The 19,566-nt window shown below is 44.9% G+C and overlaps 2 protein-coding genes across 2 annotated transcripts; one reads left to right on the forward strand and one right to left on the reverse strand.

Annotated features, from left to right (window-relative positions):
• Positions 1-1,047: 1,047 nt before the first annotated feature.
• On the reverse strand, positions 1,048-18,098 carry LOC136179324 (ESF1 homolog). The gene is made up of 13 exons (XM_065955519.1): positions 17,691-18,098; positions 15,524-15,886; positions 15,251-15,364; positions 14,353-14,462; positions 14,103-14,255; positions 12,997-13,111; positions 12,656-12,863; positions 12,376-12,573; positions 12,054-12,181; positions 11,579-11,662; positions 3,850-3,936; positions 2,679-2,834; positions 1,048-2,372 (listed from the first exon to the last, which is right to left on the reverse strand). Exons 1-13 carry the CDS (start codon positions 18,096-18,098, stop codon positions 2,022-2,024), a joined length of 2,475 nt encoding a protein of 824 aa, XP_065811591.1. The 3' UTR covers positions 1,048-2,021.
• Positions 7,041-9,798, forward strand: LOC109976294 (E3 ubiquitin-protein ligase TRIM39-like). Its single transcript, XM_065960218.1, has one exon. It carries the CDS (start codon positions 7,576-7,578, stop codon positions 9,220-9,222), a length of 1,647 nt encoding a protein of 548 aa, XP_065816290.1. The 5' UTR covers positions 7,041-7,575; the 3' UTR covers positions 9,223-9,798.
• Positions 18,099-19,566: the final 1,468 nt, after the last annotated feature.

Here is a 19,566-nt window from a genome sequence, read left to right on the forward strand (position 1 = left end):
TCACTTCTAAATGCAGTAGCCTGCTGTTGTGCCTTTATCACCAGCTTTAATCAGACTGTAAAAATATAACTATTACTGAACATTTCATTCTTATCTGAAAACAATATCACACACAGGCTGTCCGATCATACAGAGGTCCGCTGGTTTAACTGTGGAGCAGAGCTATAATTCTTCCTTGAATTACTGCACGGAGATGGCACAGATTCATGGCGCATAAAAAGTCAGTGACAGAGTTAGATCACGATATTGCGGACACGTAGAAGAACAGACTGCCAGACTCATATCAAAAGTGGTTTAACTGAGTTTACTTAGTTAAAGAAGTTGAACTCCACACGGAGCTGATCAGACTGCAGTGATCAATTGGAGGATCAATTCAAGTCTGTTGGTTTGGAAACATGTTATCATTTTATAATGCCTAATACTAAAATACCTGAAGATGACTGTTTACATCAAAGACACTCTGTGTGTTTGTGACAACAGATTCATGTGAGCAGGTTTAATCTGTGATGAACCTTCACACACACACACACACACACACACACACACACACACACACACACACACAGAAAACACAGACACACAGACACACAGACACACAGACACACAGACACACAGACACACACACACACGCACACGCACACGCACACGCACACGCACACGCACACGCACACGCACACGCACACGCACACGCACACACACACACACACACACACACGCAGTTTGCAATGAGAGTTAACCCCTCTGCTTAATGTACTTATACATTTTATGTGTTCATATGCAGTTTTCTATACAAGTACCTTTTTTTGTATTTTTTTCTAATCATACATTAGCCTATATATCCATGTGTTGAGTTATAGTGATGTCTGCACAATTAGTCCGGCCCACTTGAGGTCTCATTTGAACAAATCCGGCCCCCGGCCCAATAGGACTTTGACACCCCTGCTTTAAGGGAAGCAGAATGTGGAGACTTGGTTTGATTGACAGCTCCAGGACGTGATGACTGCAGGGCGTTCTGCTGAATCCAAAGGACCAATCAGAAACACAGAATTCACAAGATGTTATGTTGTCATCTTCATTTGACCTGCAGATAAAATTATCCTCATGCCAGATCATCTTCACATCACAAACTTCTCTTTATTGGAACTCGAGTTACCAAAGAAACATTCATTTAAAGAAAGAAAACTTTTCACCACTTTAGAAACAGCGTCACTCTGTCACTCCCAATTCACACACACTCCGTGCACGCCGCGGTCTGTCAGCGCCGCGGTTTTTGCTCCATCGGGCGGCGCACTCTGCCCCCACTGGATCCTTCACAGGAGAACTACTCCGACTACGAGTGATGGAAAATACGATCAGGAGTCCGTATGTTGTGTTTTATTTTGAAATTGACAGCGCACTCTGTGCGTTTCCTCGTCTGACTTCCTGTCCAGCTTGACGCGTGCCTGCAGCGTGCTCCGTCTGAAACAGATTCACAGCGTGTTTGAAACGCGGCGCTCGCTGTGGAAACACGATCATTGAGTAGAGTGGCGGTGAGCTGCGGTGTAGTGCACGGCGCTGACCGTGCACGGCGCTGACCGACCGCGACGCTCTTGGAGTACGTGGAAACGGGGTAAGATGCTGACAGCTCACAGAAACATCAGCTCACAGCTGCTGGAGGAACAATCTCCCCCAAAGAAAGCTGAAATGTGAAAAGTGATTTACTAAAGTAAAAACCTCGGTGTCATGATGGTGAACGTGTTTCTTGAGGTCCAGGGCGTCGCTCTCTTCTTCTTCATGTGTTTGAAAATAACTGCAGGGCTTCTTTAAGAGTTCTGTGTGAAGAAACTGTCCAAATAAAACATTCTCACAGCATGTGATGCAGCACCATTCACTTTTTCCTGCACCTTCTTCTACTTTGTGGCGTCTCTTTCTGTATAAAAACATCAAACAGGAAGTAGAGTTCATCAGGAGAAACTGTTCCTGCAGGCTGGGACTTCTCCCAGTCTCTGCCGGTCTGCACACTTTTGTGTTGAGAGTTCCACCTACACCAGTTTCTGTTTCTTGCGAGCCTGAAACTGCTCCGTTTTGCTTTTAATCGACTTGACGAGCATAGACAGACTCGGGTCCATCGCTTTCTTCGAGGTGAGGTCGACCGCCGCCGCGGCGTCACGGTCCTTTTCCCGTTTCTTCCCCGCCACCTGCTTCCTGTCGGCTCCCTCCCCCTGATCTCTGAGCCCGTCCTCCAGGCGCCGCTGCTCCTCGTCTCTGCGGCGCTGCTTCTCCGTCAGGATGCTCTGCGTGGCGTTGGTCTTCTTGTAGCTGGGGTGGGAGGGGTCCAGGTTGAAGAGGTGGGAGGTGAACATGGCCTGGAAACGAGGGTCCTTCACATCCACCTGGACGCACAAACAGAGAGAGAGGGAGAATGTTACAACATCGTCATGACCACGATTTAGTCAACACAGAGCTAACAGCCTTCCTTTGACTCCATCACACCACGAGAGAGGGAAATGAACGTCTATATATTTATTTCTTCTTCAGGTCGACAGTTCATCTTTGAAATCAGATCAAAACACGTTAAACGGGACGATTGTGGTCAAACCAAAAGTTTGAACATTTAGCGGCCGAATGCTAAAGTCAAGTCCTGGAAACCGGAGGACATTCAGCTGGAGCAGCACGACCTGTGACATCATCACACCCACCTGGAATTGGTCTTCCTGCTGAAGCTCCTCCCCCTTCTTCTTCAGCAGCTTCTTCTTCTTCTGGCTCAGATTCTGCTGCTCCACGATCTTATCGTAATTAAAGTGTTTGTGTTTGGCTTCGTCGCCCTCGTCCTCCATCAGCAGGGCCATCTCCGCCTGCACACACACACACACACACACACACACACACACACACACACACACACACACACACACACACACACACACACACACACACACACACACACACACACACACACACACACACACACACACACACACAGAAAACACAGACACACAGACACACAGAAAACACACACACACACACACACACACACAGAAAACAAACACACACACAGACAGACAGACAGACAGACACACAGAAAACACAGACACACACACACACACACACACACACACACACACACACACACACACACACACACACACACACACACACACACACACACACACACACACACACACACACACACACAGAAAACACAGACACACAGACACACAGAAAACACACACACACACACACACACACACAGAAAACAAACACACACACACACACACACACAAACACAGAAAACACAGACACACACACACACACACACACACACACACACACACACACACACACACACACACACACACACACACACACACACAGAAAACACAGACACACAGACACACAGAAAACACACACACACACACACACACACAGAAAACAAACACACACACACACACACACACACACACACAGAAAACACAGACAGACAGACAGACAGACACACACACACACACACACACACACACACACACACACACACAGAAAACACAGACAGACAGACAGACAGACACACAGAAAACACACACACACACACACACACACACACACACACACACAGAAAACACAATCACACACACACACACAGAAAACACACACACACACAGAAAACACAATCACACACACACACACACACACACACACACACACACACACACACACACACACACACACACACACACACACACACACACACACACACACACACACACACACACACACACACACACACACACACACACACGTTGAGATGCTGTCTTCAGGTGATATTTACAGATGTGATAAACTCACGTGGAGCTGCAGCCATTGACCTCTGACCTTTTGTTTCTCCAGCTCTTCTTCCTCCTCAGCGGTGCGCTCCTCCTCCTCCCCTTTCTTCTTCTTCTTCTTCTTCTTCTGTTGCTTCTTCACGTCTGCACACACACAAAACAAATCATGACCTGACACGCTGCAGAGCTCTGAAGATCAAACAATTCAATTCAGACACGTTAGAGACACGTGAGAGCATGAATAAAAACCAGGAAGAACACTTCAGGTTTACATCCCGAGACATCTGAGCTGTTTGTTCTTCTCACAGGTAACAAGACGAGGAAGAAGAATGAAGCTTTACTCTTCTATGTTGACCTTATTGTTTCAAACTAAACTCCATCACTGACAGTCTGTCAGCTGGGTTTATAAATACAGAAAATAATTAAATTCTGAACAATTCCAGAAACCACACAGGCCTGGTGGTGTCAGACCACTCCTACAGGACTCTCCTGCTACACTGCTGCAGAAACAACAGGTTTCCATGTAGACCTCTGACTGCTGCTATGACACACAACGACCACTAGATGGAGCCCAACATGAAGATACAAGAAGTGATCAGTTCTGTTCTGCTGCCACAACAAGCACCAAACTCTCCTGATACGAGAGTGACTGTAATAAATGAACTCGAGTATCTTATTCACAAAGAAGATACGACGACTTTAATGAGACTCTTCCTCTTCTCAGATCAGATCAGATCAGTCTATTGAAGCTGGTATTTCACAACAGCCCTGTGACTCAGAGGGAAGAAACAAGCTGCAGTTAGAGGTGGAGCCACAGGTGAGGGAGGAGAGCTTCAGCGTCACTCTGAAGAAATAAAACTTAAAGTTTGTCAGGGTGTCGACCACGCAGCCGTCCAGAAAGGTTTCCGTTTCTCTTCAAAGAAATTAAACTAACTTCATCCAATCTTTGTCAACGACACAGCAGAGTCTCTGCAAACACTGGTGAGTACAGCTGATCATGTTTACACTTTGAACAACCAGGATTTACACTCAACTCTTCATTTCACTCTCTCTTCATACTCCAGCTTGTTAAACTGTGTGTGTGTTTGTGTGTGTCTGTAACTGAGATTCACTCATTTGGACTTGAATTCATTTCTAAATTTCTGGTATCATTGTTGTTTACTGATTACATCCTGCAGCCAAACTGAATTCTATTTCCTCTGGCTCTTTCACAGTAAAAGCTTGACATGGAGAAACCACAATGAGGCTTTTAATTTGAAGGAAGCAGAGAAGGAAGTGAAATTTGTCAGCAAAGATTTGTCAGCAGTAAAATCCTGCACTAAGAATCTGTCTGCATAACAGTAAAGTTCAAAATCAGCTGTTTCACCAGCAGAGGGCGCTCTAGCTTTACAATGCAGCAACATTGATCTTTGTTGTTCTCAGCTCGGTCAGAGTTAAAAACTGCACATTCATTCAAGATTACTTCACCAAAGGGGCGCTGGTGGTGCAGTGGTTAGTGCGCGCGCCCCATGTATGGAGGCTATAGTCTTCCAAGTGAGCGTCCCGGCCTTTCTCGCATGTCATTCCCCGCTCTCTCTCTCTCCCTGATTTCCGACTCTATCCACTGTCCTATCTCTCAATTAAAGGCACAAAAAGCCCCAAAAATAATCTTTAAAAAAAAAATAAATAAATAAAAAAAAGATTACTTCACCAAATACTAAAAGAACATGAATTATTTCTGTCCCATAATTTGGACATTAGGAGTTGTTGGACAAAATACAGATATAGCGATATATTGTCGTCCTGAATCCTGAAACACAATTATCACATCACTGGTCCAAACCAGGGTGACCACATGTCCAGATTTGACCAGGACCGTCCCCTTTTCAAGTGTCCCGAGTCCCCACAAATATCTACAAAACACTAGTAAGTCCCAGTTTTGAACAGTCCCTGTCCCGGTTTTAACCGACCAAAACAACACACCATGCTTGTGACACTGATTTGTCTGTACATGTGTCAATCAATCTCGGAGTTGCAGCTGTCGCTTAGCTAGCCTAGCTTATCATGCTAACGGGACCTGCTGGGTAACGACAGGTAAGCGAGCTGTCATACTGAGAGGAAGTCAGCGTTTTCCAAAGAGCTGCAGGAGAGTTACAGCTTCCTTTGAAAAGTACCAGCCAATGAATAAGCTGCGTTTTACAATCTACTTCAGTCAAGCAAACGCCGCTGGCAACCAACTTAAACGAGCTGCTCAAGAGGAAACCTTTACCTGCCATCGTGTGTGATCAGTGCAGGTCACCGATCTGTGGATAGATGCATGTGGGTTTGCGGTAAAATTAAAGTGTCCCGATTTGGAGCTTTAAATATATGCTCACCCTATTGTTTACATCCAAGCAGTAGAGTGAGGAGAGAAGGCCCATTAACGAAGCTACAGGATCAGCTAGTGGCTGTTGGCTGCATTACACCTTAGACTCCAGCATGGGGAGCCAACATATGAAATACACACAGCCATGTTTACACACAGCCTTCTTCCAGGAGTAAACGTTGGTGCGTATGGCTGCAACTGCTCTCAGAGAGATCTGTATTTCTGTTTGTCTGATGCTGTGCTGCTGTTGTAAGACCATCTGAACTACAGCTCACTCCGCCAACATTTGTCAGAGATCGGTATACATGACAACCAATAAAAATCCAGCCTCATCAGCCGGACAAGTAACCTGTTTCGTGATGCTCTCTCCGCTGCCAAATCTGTATATTTTGCGAACCTCATCAGGTCGGTTGAAGGGAAAACAAGAACTCTGTTTTCCACTGTAAACACCATCTTGCGACCACCTGATATTCTCGCACCTATACTCCACTGCCCACTGTAACACCCTCATGACCTTTTACAGTGCGAAAATCGAAAATATTCATCAGCAAATGTCCTCCATAAAACATGTAGCAGACAGTCGCTCTTTCCAGCCTCTTCAGTTTTTAACTCCTAACTAATGATGATATTTCTAGTATCATTCAAAAATCCAAATATTCTACCTGTAAACTAGATCAAAGCCTGTCTACCCTCTCTGTCCTCTTTAATAACTGACATCATCCAGGCCTCTCTCACTTCTGGTCTTGTTCCATCATCTTTCAAAAAAGCTGCAATAACTCCGACAGACTAGCTTCAATCGGATTCACTGGCACCTCCCTCACCTGGTTCAAGTCATATATCTCCGGTCGCACTCAGTTTGTTCATCTCAAAAACTTCAGGTCGCATATCTCCCCAGTCACTATACCTTCAAATAAAACACACCAAAACACATTATTATATATTTGCCTATTCTGTCCCTTCTTATTATTGCTGTTTGTGTTTTTCTTTAGTTGATTGCGTTCTTGTTTTAACCTTTGTCTGTAAGGGGATCTTAAGTGACCTGAAAGGCGGCCATAAATAAAATGTATTATTATTATTATTATTATTAAGTACAAAATATGTGTTTGGTGGATTCATAATTCTGTTGCAAACTAGCGATGATGACGTTTAAACGTTTAGTCGATTAACCCGGCACATGACGCTGAGCACAACATGCAGAATAAGAAGCAAAACCTCAGCAAATTGAGTCTGAACTTTAGAATCAGGCCTGCAATACGAATGGTTTTTTCATTCTTACCAACACAGGGCTCCACAGAAGGATGTACTCGCATCATTAACTGAACATCTGTAACAAACTTTGATCAGTCAATCCTTCATCCCTTCTTTCCAGTTTCCAAACAGTAAATAATGTAAATTAATTAAATCTTATTCTTTCTTTCACTCTGTGTAGATATGGCTGCTGCAAACTATCATTGGTCTGAGGATCAGTTTCTCTGCTCCATCTGTCTGGATGTGTTCAATGATCCTGTCACCATACCATGTGGACACAACTTCTGCAAAAATTGCATCACTGAACACTGGAACACCAGCGACCAGTACAGGTGTCCAATGTGTAAGGAAGCTTTTACCAATAGACCTAAACTGAGGGTCAACACTTTCATCTCTGAGATGGTTGGTCAGTTCAGAGACAAAGCTCAGCAGGAAGCCAGCAGCAGCAGCAGCTCAGAGCTACAAGAGTCCAAACCAGTAGAAGTTCTATGTGAAGCCTGCACTGGACCCAAACTGAAGGCCCTGAAGTCCTGCTTAGACTGTCTGGTCTCCTACTGTGAGACTCACCTGGAGCCTCATCTGACAGCTTCACGTCTGAAAAGACACCAGCTGATCGACCCTGTGGAGAACCTGGAGGACAGGATGTGTACGAAGCACGATAAACCTCTGGAGCTGTTCTGTAAGACCGATCAGACCTGTGTCTGCATGCTCTGCTCTGTTTTAGACCACAAGACACACAAGTTTGTTCCTCTGAAAGAAGAATATGAAGAAAAGAAGGCAGAGCTGGAGGAGACAGAGGCTGAAATTCAGCAGATGATCCAGAAAACTCGACTGAAGATTCAGGAGATCAAACACTCAGTGGACCTCAGTAAGGACGATGCAGACAGAGAGATGGCAGAAGGTGTTCGAGTCTTCACCGCTCTGAAGGAGTCTGTTGAGAGAGGCCGGGCCGAGTTCATCAACACGATCGACAAGAAGCTGAAAACAACAAAGAAACAGGCCGAAGCTTTCATCAAAGAGCTGGAGCAGGAAATCTGTGAGCTGATGAAGAGGAGCACTGATGTGCAGCAGCTCTCACGCTCTGAAGACCACTTCCATCTAATCCAGAGAGTCCAGTCTGTTAACTCTGCTCCACCCACCAAAGACTGGACAGAGGTTAATGTCTGTCAACCACTTTATGAGGAGACTGTGAGGAACGCTGTGGCTCAGCTGGAGGAGACTCTCAGTGAAGAGATGAAGAAGTTGTTGGATCAAGCTGAGCTGAAGAGAGTCCAGCAGTATGCTGTGGATGTAACTCTTGATCCTGATACAGCACATCCTGATCTCATACTGTCTGAAGATGGGAAACAAGTTCATCATGGTGACGTGACGAAGAATCTTCCAGACAACCCAGAGAGATTCTCTCTTTGTGTTAGTGTTTTAGGAAAGCAGAGTTTCTCTTCAGGCAGATTTTACTTCGAGGTTCAGGTTAAAGGAAAGACTTGTTGGTTTTTAGGAGTGGTCAGAGAGTCCATCAACAGGAAGGGATTAATCACACTGAGTCCTGAGGAGAGTTTGTGGTCTATATGTTTGAGAAATGGAAATAAGTACACAGCCCTTGATGACCCTCCAGTCCGTCTCTCTCTGAAGTGTCGTCCTGAGAAGGTGGGGGTGTTTGTGGATTATGAGGAGGGTCTGGTCTCCTTTTATGATGTGGACTCTGCAGCTCTGATCTACTCCTTTACAGACTGCTCCTTCACTGAGAAACTCTTCCCTTACTTCAGTCCCTATCTTAATAAAGGAGGCAAAAACTCTGCACCTCTGGTCATCTCTCCTGTCAGTGTGAAATAATCACTTACTTTCTATATTGATTTGACTTCAAAAGAACAAGGCTACATAGTCTTTGTCAACACTATATTTTACATCTTTCTTGAACAGAATCTGCTGTTCTTGAGGTATTAAACACCTGGGATTGATTCTTAATCTTCTTCTGTAAATATACACAACTTTTTTTTAATCAGAAAGGACCCATGAAGATTATTACAATTATTGATTGCCGTAGTGAGTTTTGGTCCTTCCTACCATTTATCTGTTTCTTAATGATTTGGGGGCCTTTTATTTTGAAGGCTGGTTTGCTTCTTACCTGCTTAAGACTGGATAGCGCCGGTAGGTAGGCTATCAGTGCGTTATTGATGGAAACTTGTCGTCATCCTCTCACATCTTATCAACCAGCTGGTAGGCGTACAGTGTATTTTGTCGATTTGATTGTGAAGTGTGGGTACAGCAATCCTGCTAACAACGTAGCTGTGCTAGAATAAATGCTAGCATTAAGCTTAGCCATGCTATTTTAGCCACTAGCTGTTAGCCATTTGGTCGTTGAATTTTGTATCTGTTTCTGACGTAATAAAGGTCATAGTATTAAAGGTTTTCAGGTTATGGATTGTATTTTTTGGTGTAATAAGTAAATGGGTGAACAGATCTTTTTTTTTATTATTAGTGCTGGGTATGAAAAAAAAAATTTTCCCAACTCTTTTCGCGCGATTGGGCAAAGGTAGAGGAAGTGTTTCACAATATTTTCAGGATTGAGAGAAGAATTACAGCCATGCTTAGGTATGGTAAATGGACTTGAGCTTGTTTAGTGCTTTTTAGTCTTCTGACTACTCAAAGCGCTTTTACACCGCAGGTCCCACATACACATTCACACCCTGATGGTAGAGGCTGCTGAGTGAAGAGACCATCAGAAGTTACTAATCCCATTCATACGCCACCGACGAAGCAGCGGGAGTAACTCGGGGTTAAATGTCTTACCCAAGGACACATCAGACGTCAAACCCCCGACCTTCCGGTTGACAGATGACCAACTCTACCAACTGAGTCACAGCCGCCCCTATATGGTATGGTATAACGCCTTACCGAGACTAGACCACATGTCTGTTGTTTTTGAGTAGTGGGCAATTGTTCCCAGCTCTGCTTCTAGCTTATTACGATGTGGGGATCTGTATTAAGCTAAGTTAACACATACCTGGCATCCACGGTTTTGATTATCCCCTTAAAGCCGTCTCTTTTGGCTGTATGTAGCAGGACCATGTCTTTGGCCAGATAGAAGGTTATTGCATATGTGACCTTGTTCCAATGTTGGCTTAGCTTCTCATAGGCAGTCCTTCGAGCCAACACTTGCTCAGACATTCTTGGTATTCCAAGACTTCCTTTCTGCTGACGTGGTGGGAGCAAATTGCTGGTGTTGCCTCCTCCAGGAACAACTGTAGCTCGAGAACTTTTGCAATAAATGGTCGTTTGGTCCACGTCTGATTTTATTTTAAATCTGAAAAGCCTCCACAGAATAGACACAGCTCTTCTCTTCAGCACAAGTTCTTCTTGTGTGCCTTCATTTCCGTTTCTTCGATCTCCAACATGTCCATCCGTCTTCTCCACTTGAAAGCTAAATGCTACTGCTAGCACAGATCGTAGTTGTGGCGATGTATCCGATCATGCCTTTCAGCGGTGCCGAAGTGAAAAGGGTTTACTCTTCTCTTCTCTCAAGAGAGTAAACAACCATTTTTTCAGCCATTATTTGTCTGTATTGTGATATATGAAATTAAAATTCATATCATCGGTAAACTGCCCAGCACCTTTTATTTTACTGTTTTTTACCGGGTAAATGTATCAAATGTTTTCAATACTTTAATGACCCATACAATAAACCTTCATCTGTTGTCATGTTTTTATGTTGAAAATGTTTCACTATCTCTGCTTGAATATGTGGTTTTACTTTTGATGGTTATCGTAAAATCCAAGGTGTAAGACGCATTTGTAGCTGTACACTACGCTGAACAACAGAAATCGTCACGCAGGACGACAGTTTGAACCTTTTCTTCTCTCCTTCAACATCGGACTGCGTCTTATATTCTGGATTTTACGGTATTTGTATTTTTCTTTGTTTTCTTTATAAATATCTTACGGTGTGTTTGTGGAAACTATTGCCATGGTATAAAGTGAATAAAAGTTCATAAACCATCAGACTAAATTAGAATCCATTGCCCTACTCGGGACGCTTCACTAATCCTTCATAAATAATAGATCATTTGCTTTAACTATTCTTCCTCCTTTGTGCCTGTGTTTTATGATGGTCCAAATAAATCAAGAAAACAAACCCTTCATACTAACGTATTGATAAACTGATTAATTGAAAGTACTGATTACCTGAAGCAGCGAGCTCCTCTGCGAAGAAGGGGTCGCTGAGATCGACGTCTGGAGGAAGCTCGTCCTCACTGAGCTCATCGTCACTCTCTCCCTGAGACAAAAAGTAAAAATCTGAATCATTAATAACTTTGTGACATACATCATTACAGGTTTGTTGTTTACATGTGTGATCCATAGACTGTGAATATTAATGGATGAAGCCTGAGTTTTAAACCTCCTGACAAACCGTTACACCGCGCCCACCTGTCAATCAGGTCAGCTACACGCCTTATTGTGAATAACTCTTATCCTTCATCAATTCATTTGAACCAGGCTGTAAACATGTTCATCTCTGCTGTAAAAACAGGCTTTTTAGAATGGGTGTGTATGTGACTTCCTGTGCTTCTGCAGCCAGCCTCTAGTGGACACTCGAGGAACAGCGTCGGCTTTACTTTTCAACACCATCACACTACTCGGTATGATCACCTGTCGTCCTCTCTCACCTGTTTCCTCTGACTTTTCTTCTGCTTCTTCTTGTCTTTCTTCTTCTCTAAAAACTCCTCCCACGGCGTCAGGTTGTCCTTCCCCTCCATCTTCTTCTTCACCAGCTGCTCCGTCGTCTCCCTCAGACCTGCACACGCAGACAGCAAAACGCATTAACTCACTCGTTAAGGAAATAATGGAAAAACATGCGATTTGAATTTTTTTTATAATTCGACAGCCCTAGTCTTTATGCAAGGTTTAGATATTCAAAGTGTACTACTCTTTTAATGTTAATGAGTGTTTGATCCATCCTGCCTGCTGACATTAAAGGTACCCTCATACCTGGCACCCAGGTGATCTCCATCTCCATGTCTTTGTCCTCCTGCAGCTTCTTCTCTTTGTCCTGGATTCCTTTGAGCAGCTCTCGGTACTTAGAGATCTGCTCCTCGCCGCTCTTCTTCTTCTTCTTCTTCTTCTTCTTCTCGTCCTCTTTCTGGGGTTTCTTCTCCACCTTCAAGACCGGCTCTTCAGTCTGTTTGGCTACAAAACGAACAAAACGTCAGAAAAAGCTCAAAGTTCATCTCACAATAAAGCCGCGGTAAAGCGTCTTTAACCGTCTCACCGTCTGTCGCGTTGTCGTCCTCGTTGTCTTCTTCGTTCTCCTGCTCTCCAAACACAAACCCTCCTTCCTCTCTCTCCTCTTCAGAGTCTTCGTCGCTGGAGGAGGCCAGGTAGGCGTTGAAATCCATGTCCAGCAGCTCCTCTTTGTTGAACTTTCTGTTCATGGCGGTCACTCGATCGTGGTCCGTCTCATCCCACGTCAGCTGAACCTGATGGGTTAAACACGGAAACATCAGCGTGAACGTCATGCATTTGTCAGTGAGCGGGTTTTGTTTTGAAGCTCTGTCCGTCTTTTATTTGAGCTGATGAAAATAAACCGTTATTCGCAGCCCGTTGTCTCACCTTTGACGTCGTGGTGGCTGATGAGGTAAACACTTTTGGCGTGTAAGCCGACAGATTCACGTCCGTCGCCACGTCTTTGGGCTCCTCGTCGAACTGGACGTCATCAGGAATAAACCTGTTCAAGAAAGGTTTGAGATTCAATCATACCGTTTAATCTCTTCCTGATTACTTTAACTGTTTGATATTTGATGACGCTCCTCTTGTGTCTAAGATTGTTAAGATTTTAGATATTTTGGTACCACATCAGTAAGATCAGTGAGATGTGCGAAATGACACAGTGAGCTTACTATCTGATCATTAAGGAAACATGCTATGTTGAAGTGCTGGCTTCTCTGACAACAATGCAGCAGCCAGTATGTCCTCCTTCTAACTTTAGATTCTGCTCCTGAATGCTCTGGATTTGTCTGGACCAGAGAAGGTAGGCGCTTTAAGACCCCCCCACACGGCCGTTTTGGACGCCCCTCAGTTTGTCAGATATGAGAGCAGTTATCAGGTCAACAGGTGTTGCAGCGATGGAAGCGGACAAGAGAAGTGGTTCAGATAGAAGTGATTGTACCCGACCTAAAAAGCCTCTGCATGTTTCTAATAAGCTCCACGAGCAGAAACGTGCTCAAACTAGGATCAATATTGGAGATGCTTTTGAAAAATGGAGAGAGGTTAGAACACAGAAAGGTTTACAGACCCATGCAGAGCTGGATAAACACTGAAGCTTCAGAGTCCACCACATGGTGGCCTGAGTGAGCATCCACTCTAGAGAGGAGGGGGGAGACAGCTCTCTACAATGTTTAGAATTTAGACTGCAGTACCCATTTTAAGCACTAGGTGTCAGAGTTACATACTGCTCCTTTAAAACGATAAATTCTCTTTTCTAAAAACATCATCTTTTTTAGAAGACAGGTGTGCAGGACAGGAATTAATCCCCCATAAACTACAGGTTACCTCCTGCACACGGTCTTAACTTGCACACTGTGAAATGATTCAGAGGACTTTTATGTTTGTTGTCATGGTATCGAAACATGTACTGATAATATGTCATTTTTACTAGAATCGTATCGAGTTTGAAGTTCTGGTATCGTGACGACCCTACTCCTGTCTCCTCCTCTCACCGCAGGTCAAGGACTGAGCAGCTGCTCTCGTACTCGTAGCCGTCACACTCTTCGTAGATCTTAGCCGCCGTGTCAACAGAGTCACACTCCACCACGGCGTAGTAATACTTCAGACGCTTGAACTGGTAATCCCGCATCTTCTCCCTGTAAACCCTGAGAGGAGAAACACACACACACACGCACAATAAACACACACACAGTTTTTTGAAGACTCCGTCTGTGTGACTTTTTAAACTTTGTCTTTATTTACTTCTCCTCCTCGGTGTCGTTGTCCGAGTCGTCGGGCAGAGCTCTCAGCTCCAGCGGTCCCTGGGTCTCCTCTGACTTCACACGCTCCTTTCCAAACTCTGACGGGTATACCTGGAGAGTGAACAATACCCAGCATGCAATGCGGTTTATCTCTCTTACACACAACAATCTCCCTTCCACAAGTGGTTAAATCTAAATAATACTTCAAACATATATTGGTGCAAAACTCCTGATATTTCCTCCTCGTATTTATTCTGCAGAAAGTCAGAGTGATCTGATGTGCGAACGCAGCAGGATATAATCAGGAGAATTCACCTGGAGCCAGTGGGAGGGGCCAGTGGGAGGGGGTGGTGACCTTTATTCCCTGTGATCGCTGCACGACCATAGACTGTCTGCACGCCACCTCTACCATCTCTGTACTCTAATGAACCTGCTGCTGCATGTTTCCTGTTCTCCAGCATGTTCTTCTCCACTCTTTAGTTCACATTGTAAAATAAATATAAATAGGAAAAGTTAACCCTTTCTGCTTCGTTTAAACCTGCACAGATTTCAAAGATTTTAGGAGAAACGTTGTCGATCTCTCTGACAGCTTAAGTTACTTTTTAAATTAACAGAGCATGTGAAGAGGTTTTTAAATTAAAGTAAGAACTTTAACAGTTTCTAAACTTTAGGAAGTGGGACATTTTCCACCCTGAGTTTTGCCTCTCAGGCTAAAAACAGGCCCTGGATCTGGAGAGGTGTTTGCTGGAGCTTCTGGAGGATATGTTTTTTTTTAATCCGTGCAAACTTTGAGAATGTTTTAAAGAATCTGAAAATGTGGGCAGAAAAAGTTTGCGTGGTAATCCTAAATTTCTTCTGGCTGTGAGTCGTCGTCTTTGTGTGTTCAGAGAAGTTTTTACCTTGACCGACAGCACAGCTCCTCCTTTAGGGAGGAAGGAGTTGAACAGAGCGAGCAGGTCTTTGGCTTTCATCCGGTCCCAGTCCATGTTACAGACGGCCAGCCGGGCGGAAACCTGAACACACACACACACATAAGACTTTGGGGTCAAGCGTACCCTGACCTGGTCCCAGGTCCCTGTTGTGAAACCCTTAAACACAATCATCTAACTAAACATCCTTGTCTTGTGTCTGAAGTGTTAAACGAGCTGACACTTTTCCACGCTCTTCCTCACCTCGTCACTCCGCGGAGCGTCCTTACACAGCTCGCCCCAGTTGTGTTCGATCTCCTCTTCCTCCTTCTTCAGGAGGGCCTCCACCTCGTCTTCATCGTCCTCGTCTGAGCTCGTCTCGACGTTTCCCTTCCCTCTGGCCAAATCCGGCCCGCTGTCACTGTCCTCCTCCGAGTCAAGCCCGGACTCCGCCTCCGAGTCTGAGTCGCTCGCCTCATCGCTCCCGTCTTCTGCAACATCCTCATCATCATCATCCTCCTCCTCACTGCTGTCGGCGACTCTGTCTCCCAAGTCGACGTCCTCCTTCTCTGCAGATTTCTCCTCTTCATCTTCATCATCTGAAGAAAATAATAAAAAGTGGTAAAGAGTCCATCAAAACTATTCCCATTTATTCACTGCCGAGGAAGCAGTGGGAGCAACTCTGGGTTAAATGTCTTGCCCAAGGACATATCGGACATGTGGCTGCAGGAGCTGGGGATTGAACCCTCGACCTTCCAGTTGAGAGACAACCGACTCTTCCAACTGAGCCACTACTCATTTTATAACAGTCAAGTATTTGGTACTATTCAGCTGTGCTCCCACCGTTTTCTGTGAATGCACCATTGTGACCTCAAGAGGGAGAAAAGATGGTAAAAAGTGGCGCCGCCAGCATGGTCATTGTCACATTGATATACAGCAAAGCTCGCTATACACAATGAATGGAGGTGAATCGGTGATCAAAGCACGTTTGTTGTGGCCAAATGGATATATTAATTATTTACAGTTAAAAAAATAGAAAAGAGACAAACATGAATGAATTTAGAATTACATTATTGTTTAATCTGTCTTATTTTGGTTTTAGCTTTTGTTAATTGATTTGGGGGTATTTGTGCTATATTTCTCCCTCTTTGGGGGCGGAGCCGCGGCCTATCTGCAGTGTAATTTAAGTTGATTAAAGACACCTGGGGCAGCTATGGCTCAGTTGGTAGAGTTGCCACCTCTCAACCAAAAGGTCAAGAGTTCAATCCCCAGCTGGGTAACATGTCCAATGTGTCCTTGGGCAAGACACTTAACCCCAAATTGCTTCCGCTGCTTCAGTGGTGGTGTATGAATGGGATTAGGTACTTCTGATGGATGATACTACATAACAATCATCACTACCATCAGTGTGTGAAAGGATGTGAATGGGTGTGTGTGACGTGGTGTAAAAGCACTTTGAGTAGTCAGAAGACTAGAAAAGCACTATATAAGCTCAAGTCCATTTACCATTCACCTGGGGCGAGAGTGGGGAAGTGGAACAGTTTTTAGACTTCAAAGGGCCGCTTAGGATATACGTGATATAGCGATCTGATTTGTTTATTTTATTTTGTGAAGTTTAGTTTCTGCTGAAACGTTTTCTATTCATAAATGTAGCTTATAAGTTGACTTTGGATCCGCGGCTGCCTTTTGTTTTTATTTGATAGCGTGGTACACCCGCTCAGCAACGGCTTACCTAATTGATTTTGTCTGAAGCCATCTCAACGTTTGTCTGCATTTCATACCGGTATAAAGGACGCAGCCTTCTTTTAAGATCAAAGGTGTTATGATCCAGATTTTACAGTATTGTTTTTAGACACAATAAAGTGAGGTGTGTTTGATTCACAGTTGGTGCATGAAAGTAAAACATGCCACAAGACCCTCTTTATAATCAAGTTTGTCATGAAACATGGACTGGAAACGTTTGTTGATATTGATCTTGCGCTCTCTCTCTGGCATTTCCCAAAACCTGGGATCCTTCTGCACGCGAGGGAAACGCTCATCAGCGCCCTGGCTCTTTTTTGACGACATGATGTCAAACTCAAAGTGTCACCTGAGGAATAAAAACAAGACATATTCAAACATTTAGCAACACAAACAACAGCCATTCATATGCCGACGAAGCAGCGGGAGCAATTAGTCTTGCCCACGGACAGAGAGAGAGACGGAAATTTAGAGCCTGTTTGGTCTGTGATTCGGTCTGAAGATAATCCTAGCAGTGTTGATATCCAGAACAACATCTCAGCCTGGAGTGTGATATTACTTTTAAACAACAGTTAAGGAATAAGATGATATTTTAACTCCACCAACTCAACTGGTGCCACGATCTAACTGAAGATAAGACTGTTGCTAAGCATCCCGAAGATTCTATTCGACCGTTGGTGACCATGGTTACCGCAGAGCAGCTACTCGGTGGTGTCCATGGGTTTGACTTGTGACACATGGTCGGGTGAATCTTGAGTGCTGAAGGCAGTTTGAGACGGACAGCAGAAGAATTAATGACTTTTTCAATCTCATACGGACCTATGAAGCGTGGAGCTAGCTTCTTGGACGGAACACTGAGAGGAATATCCTTAGCATGGAGCCAAACCTTCTGTCCCACCACATAGTCCGGTGCCGGGGTCCAATGCCGATCGGCCAGTCTTTGGTTGCGCTCCCTGGAACGGAGCAGGGCAGCCCGGGTCCCCCTCCAGACCCGACGAATCCTCCGCAGGTTGGCCTGCACCGAAGGAACAGCCAACTCCTCTTCCTGTGCAGGAAACAGGTGAGGAAGGTACCCCGGGGAACTTTCAAAAGGAGTCATACCTGTAGCGGCGCTGGTCAGGGAGTATGAGAGTACTCGATCCAGGATTGGTGGTTGCTCCATGAAGCGGGATCCTGAGTGCAGACACACCGTAGTGCTGCTTCGAGGTCCTGGTTAGCTCTCTCCGTCTGACCGTTAGTCTGAGGGTGAAAGCCAGAGGAAAGACTAACAGTTGCCCCCAGTGCCCGACAAAAAGCCCTCCATACCTGGGATGTGAACTGAGGACCCCGGTCCGAAACAATGTCCATGGGAATGCCGTGAAGCTGGAACACATGGTAGGTGAGTAACTCAGCAGTCTCAGAGGCAGAAGGCAACTTAGGAAGAGCCACAAAATGAACAGCTTTAGAAAAACGATCAACAATCGTGAGTATAGGCGGAGGAGTGGCGTTGCCACTGCGGCATGGATGTGAGTCTCCACTCGGGAGAGGCTGGCAGAGAGATCACGGAGGGAATCCATAATGCCTTGAAGGGACTGGGCATGCTGACCCAGCCGTTCTCCTTGGCTGGAGATGGCTCGACGGAGGACGTTAAGTTGCAGCGACTGGTCGGAGTGTGCTGGGTCATCATGGCCTGAGTATTCAGTTACGACTCGGCACGAGAGTACGACCCAAAAACGAAACTCAAGAGAACAGAGGCACAATCCAAACAGTCTTTAATGTGCAACAAAAAACACAATGCCAAAAGAGAACAAAATCCACAAAGTAGAGGCTTCCACGAGTAGGCAGGCAGGCACAAGCACAAAACACCAGGCACTGAGGCAGAGAAGCACAAAGGTAGATGTTAGCAAAAACACTAGAAGTTCACACACAATGATTCACAGAGATAACGGCCAAAACGAGGTAAATACCATAGAGAGATATTGTATACTCAGGCGACAAGTGGTGAAAGGACCGGAGTAGATAAACTGTTGGAGATGAGGATGATTGATTGCACCTGGGCTGCCTGGGGAGAAAACCACGCCCACCAGCACTCACACACACCTGACACACAGGGGAGGAGAAACAGAGGGTTGAGACAAACAGGGGAAATCTAACAACAAACATGAGGTAGGGAGGGGCTGCAAGGATGAACCATAACATGTATAGCGCTTTTCAAGTCTTCAGACTACTCAAAGTGCTGTTTCACAGAACCCAACATTGACCTTATAAAACTGCAAGACTGACAATAGCAGGTGTGTCAAGGTCTGTCTAAAGAACTTGTTTGACTGCTCTAAATTTAGTTTCTGAACATTTCCAGAAACCACTTAAGATGTTAGATCACTCCTATAAGACTCAAAGCAGGTATTTTACAACAGCCCTGTGACTCAGAGGGAAGAAATGAGCCTCAGTTAGAGGCGGAGCCACAGGTGAGGGAGGAGAGCTTCAGCGTCACTTGGAAGAAATTAAACTTAAAGTTTGTCAGGGTGCCGGCCACGCAGCCGTCCAGAAAGGTCTCGTTTCTCTTAAAAGAAATTAAACTAACTTCATCC

The sequence above is a fragment of the Labrus bergylta genome, chromosome 1 (genome assembly GCF_963930695.1).
Source record: "Labrus bergylta chromosome 1, fLabBer1.1, whole genome shotgun sequence".
NCBI classification, from domain to species: domain Eukaryota; kingdom Metazoa; phylum Chordata; class Actinopteri; order Labriformes; family Labridae; genus Labrus; species Labrus bergylta.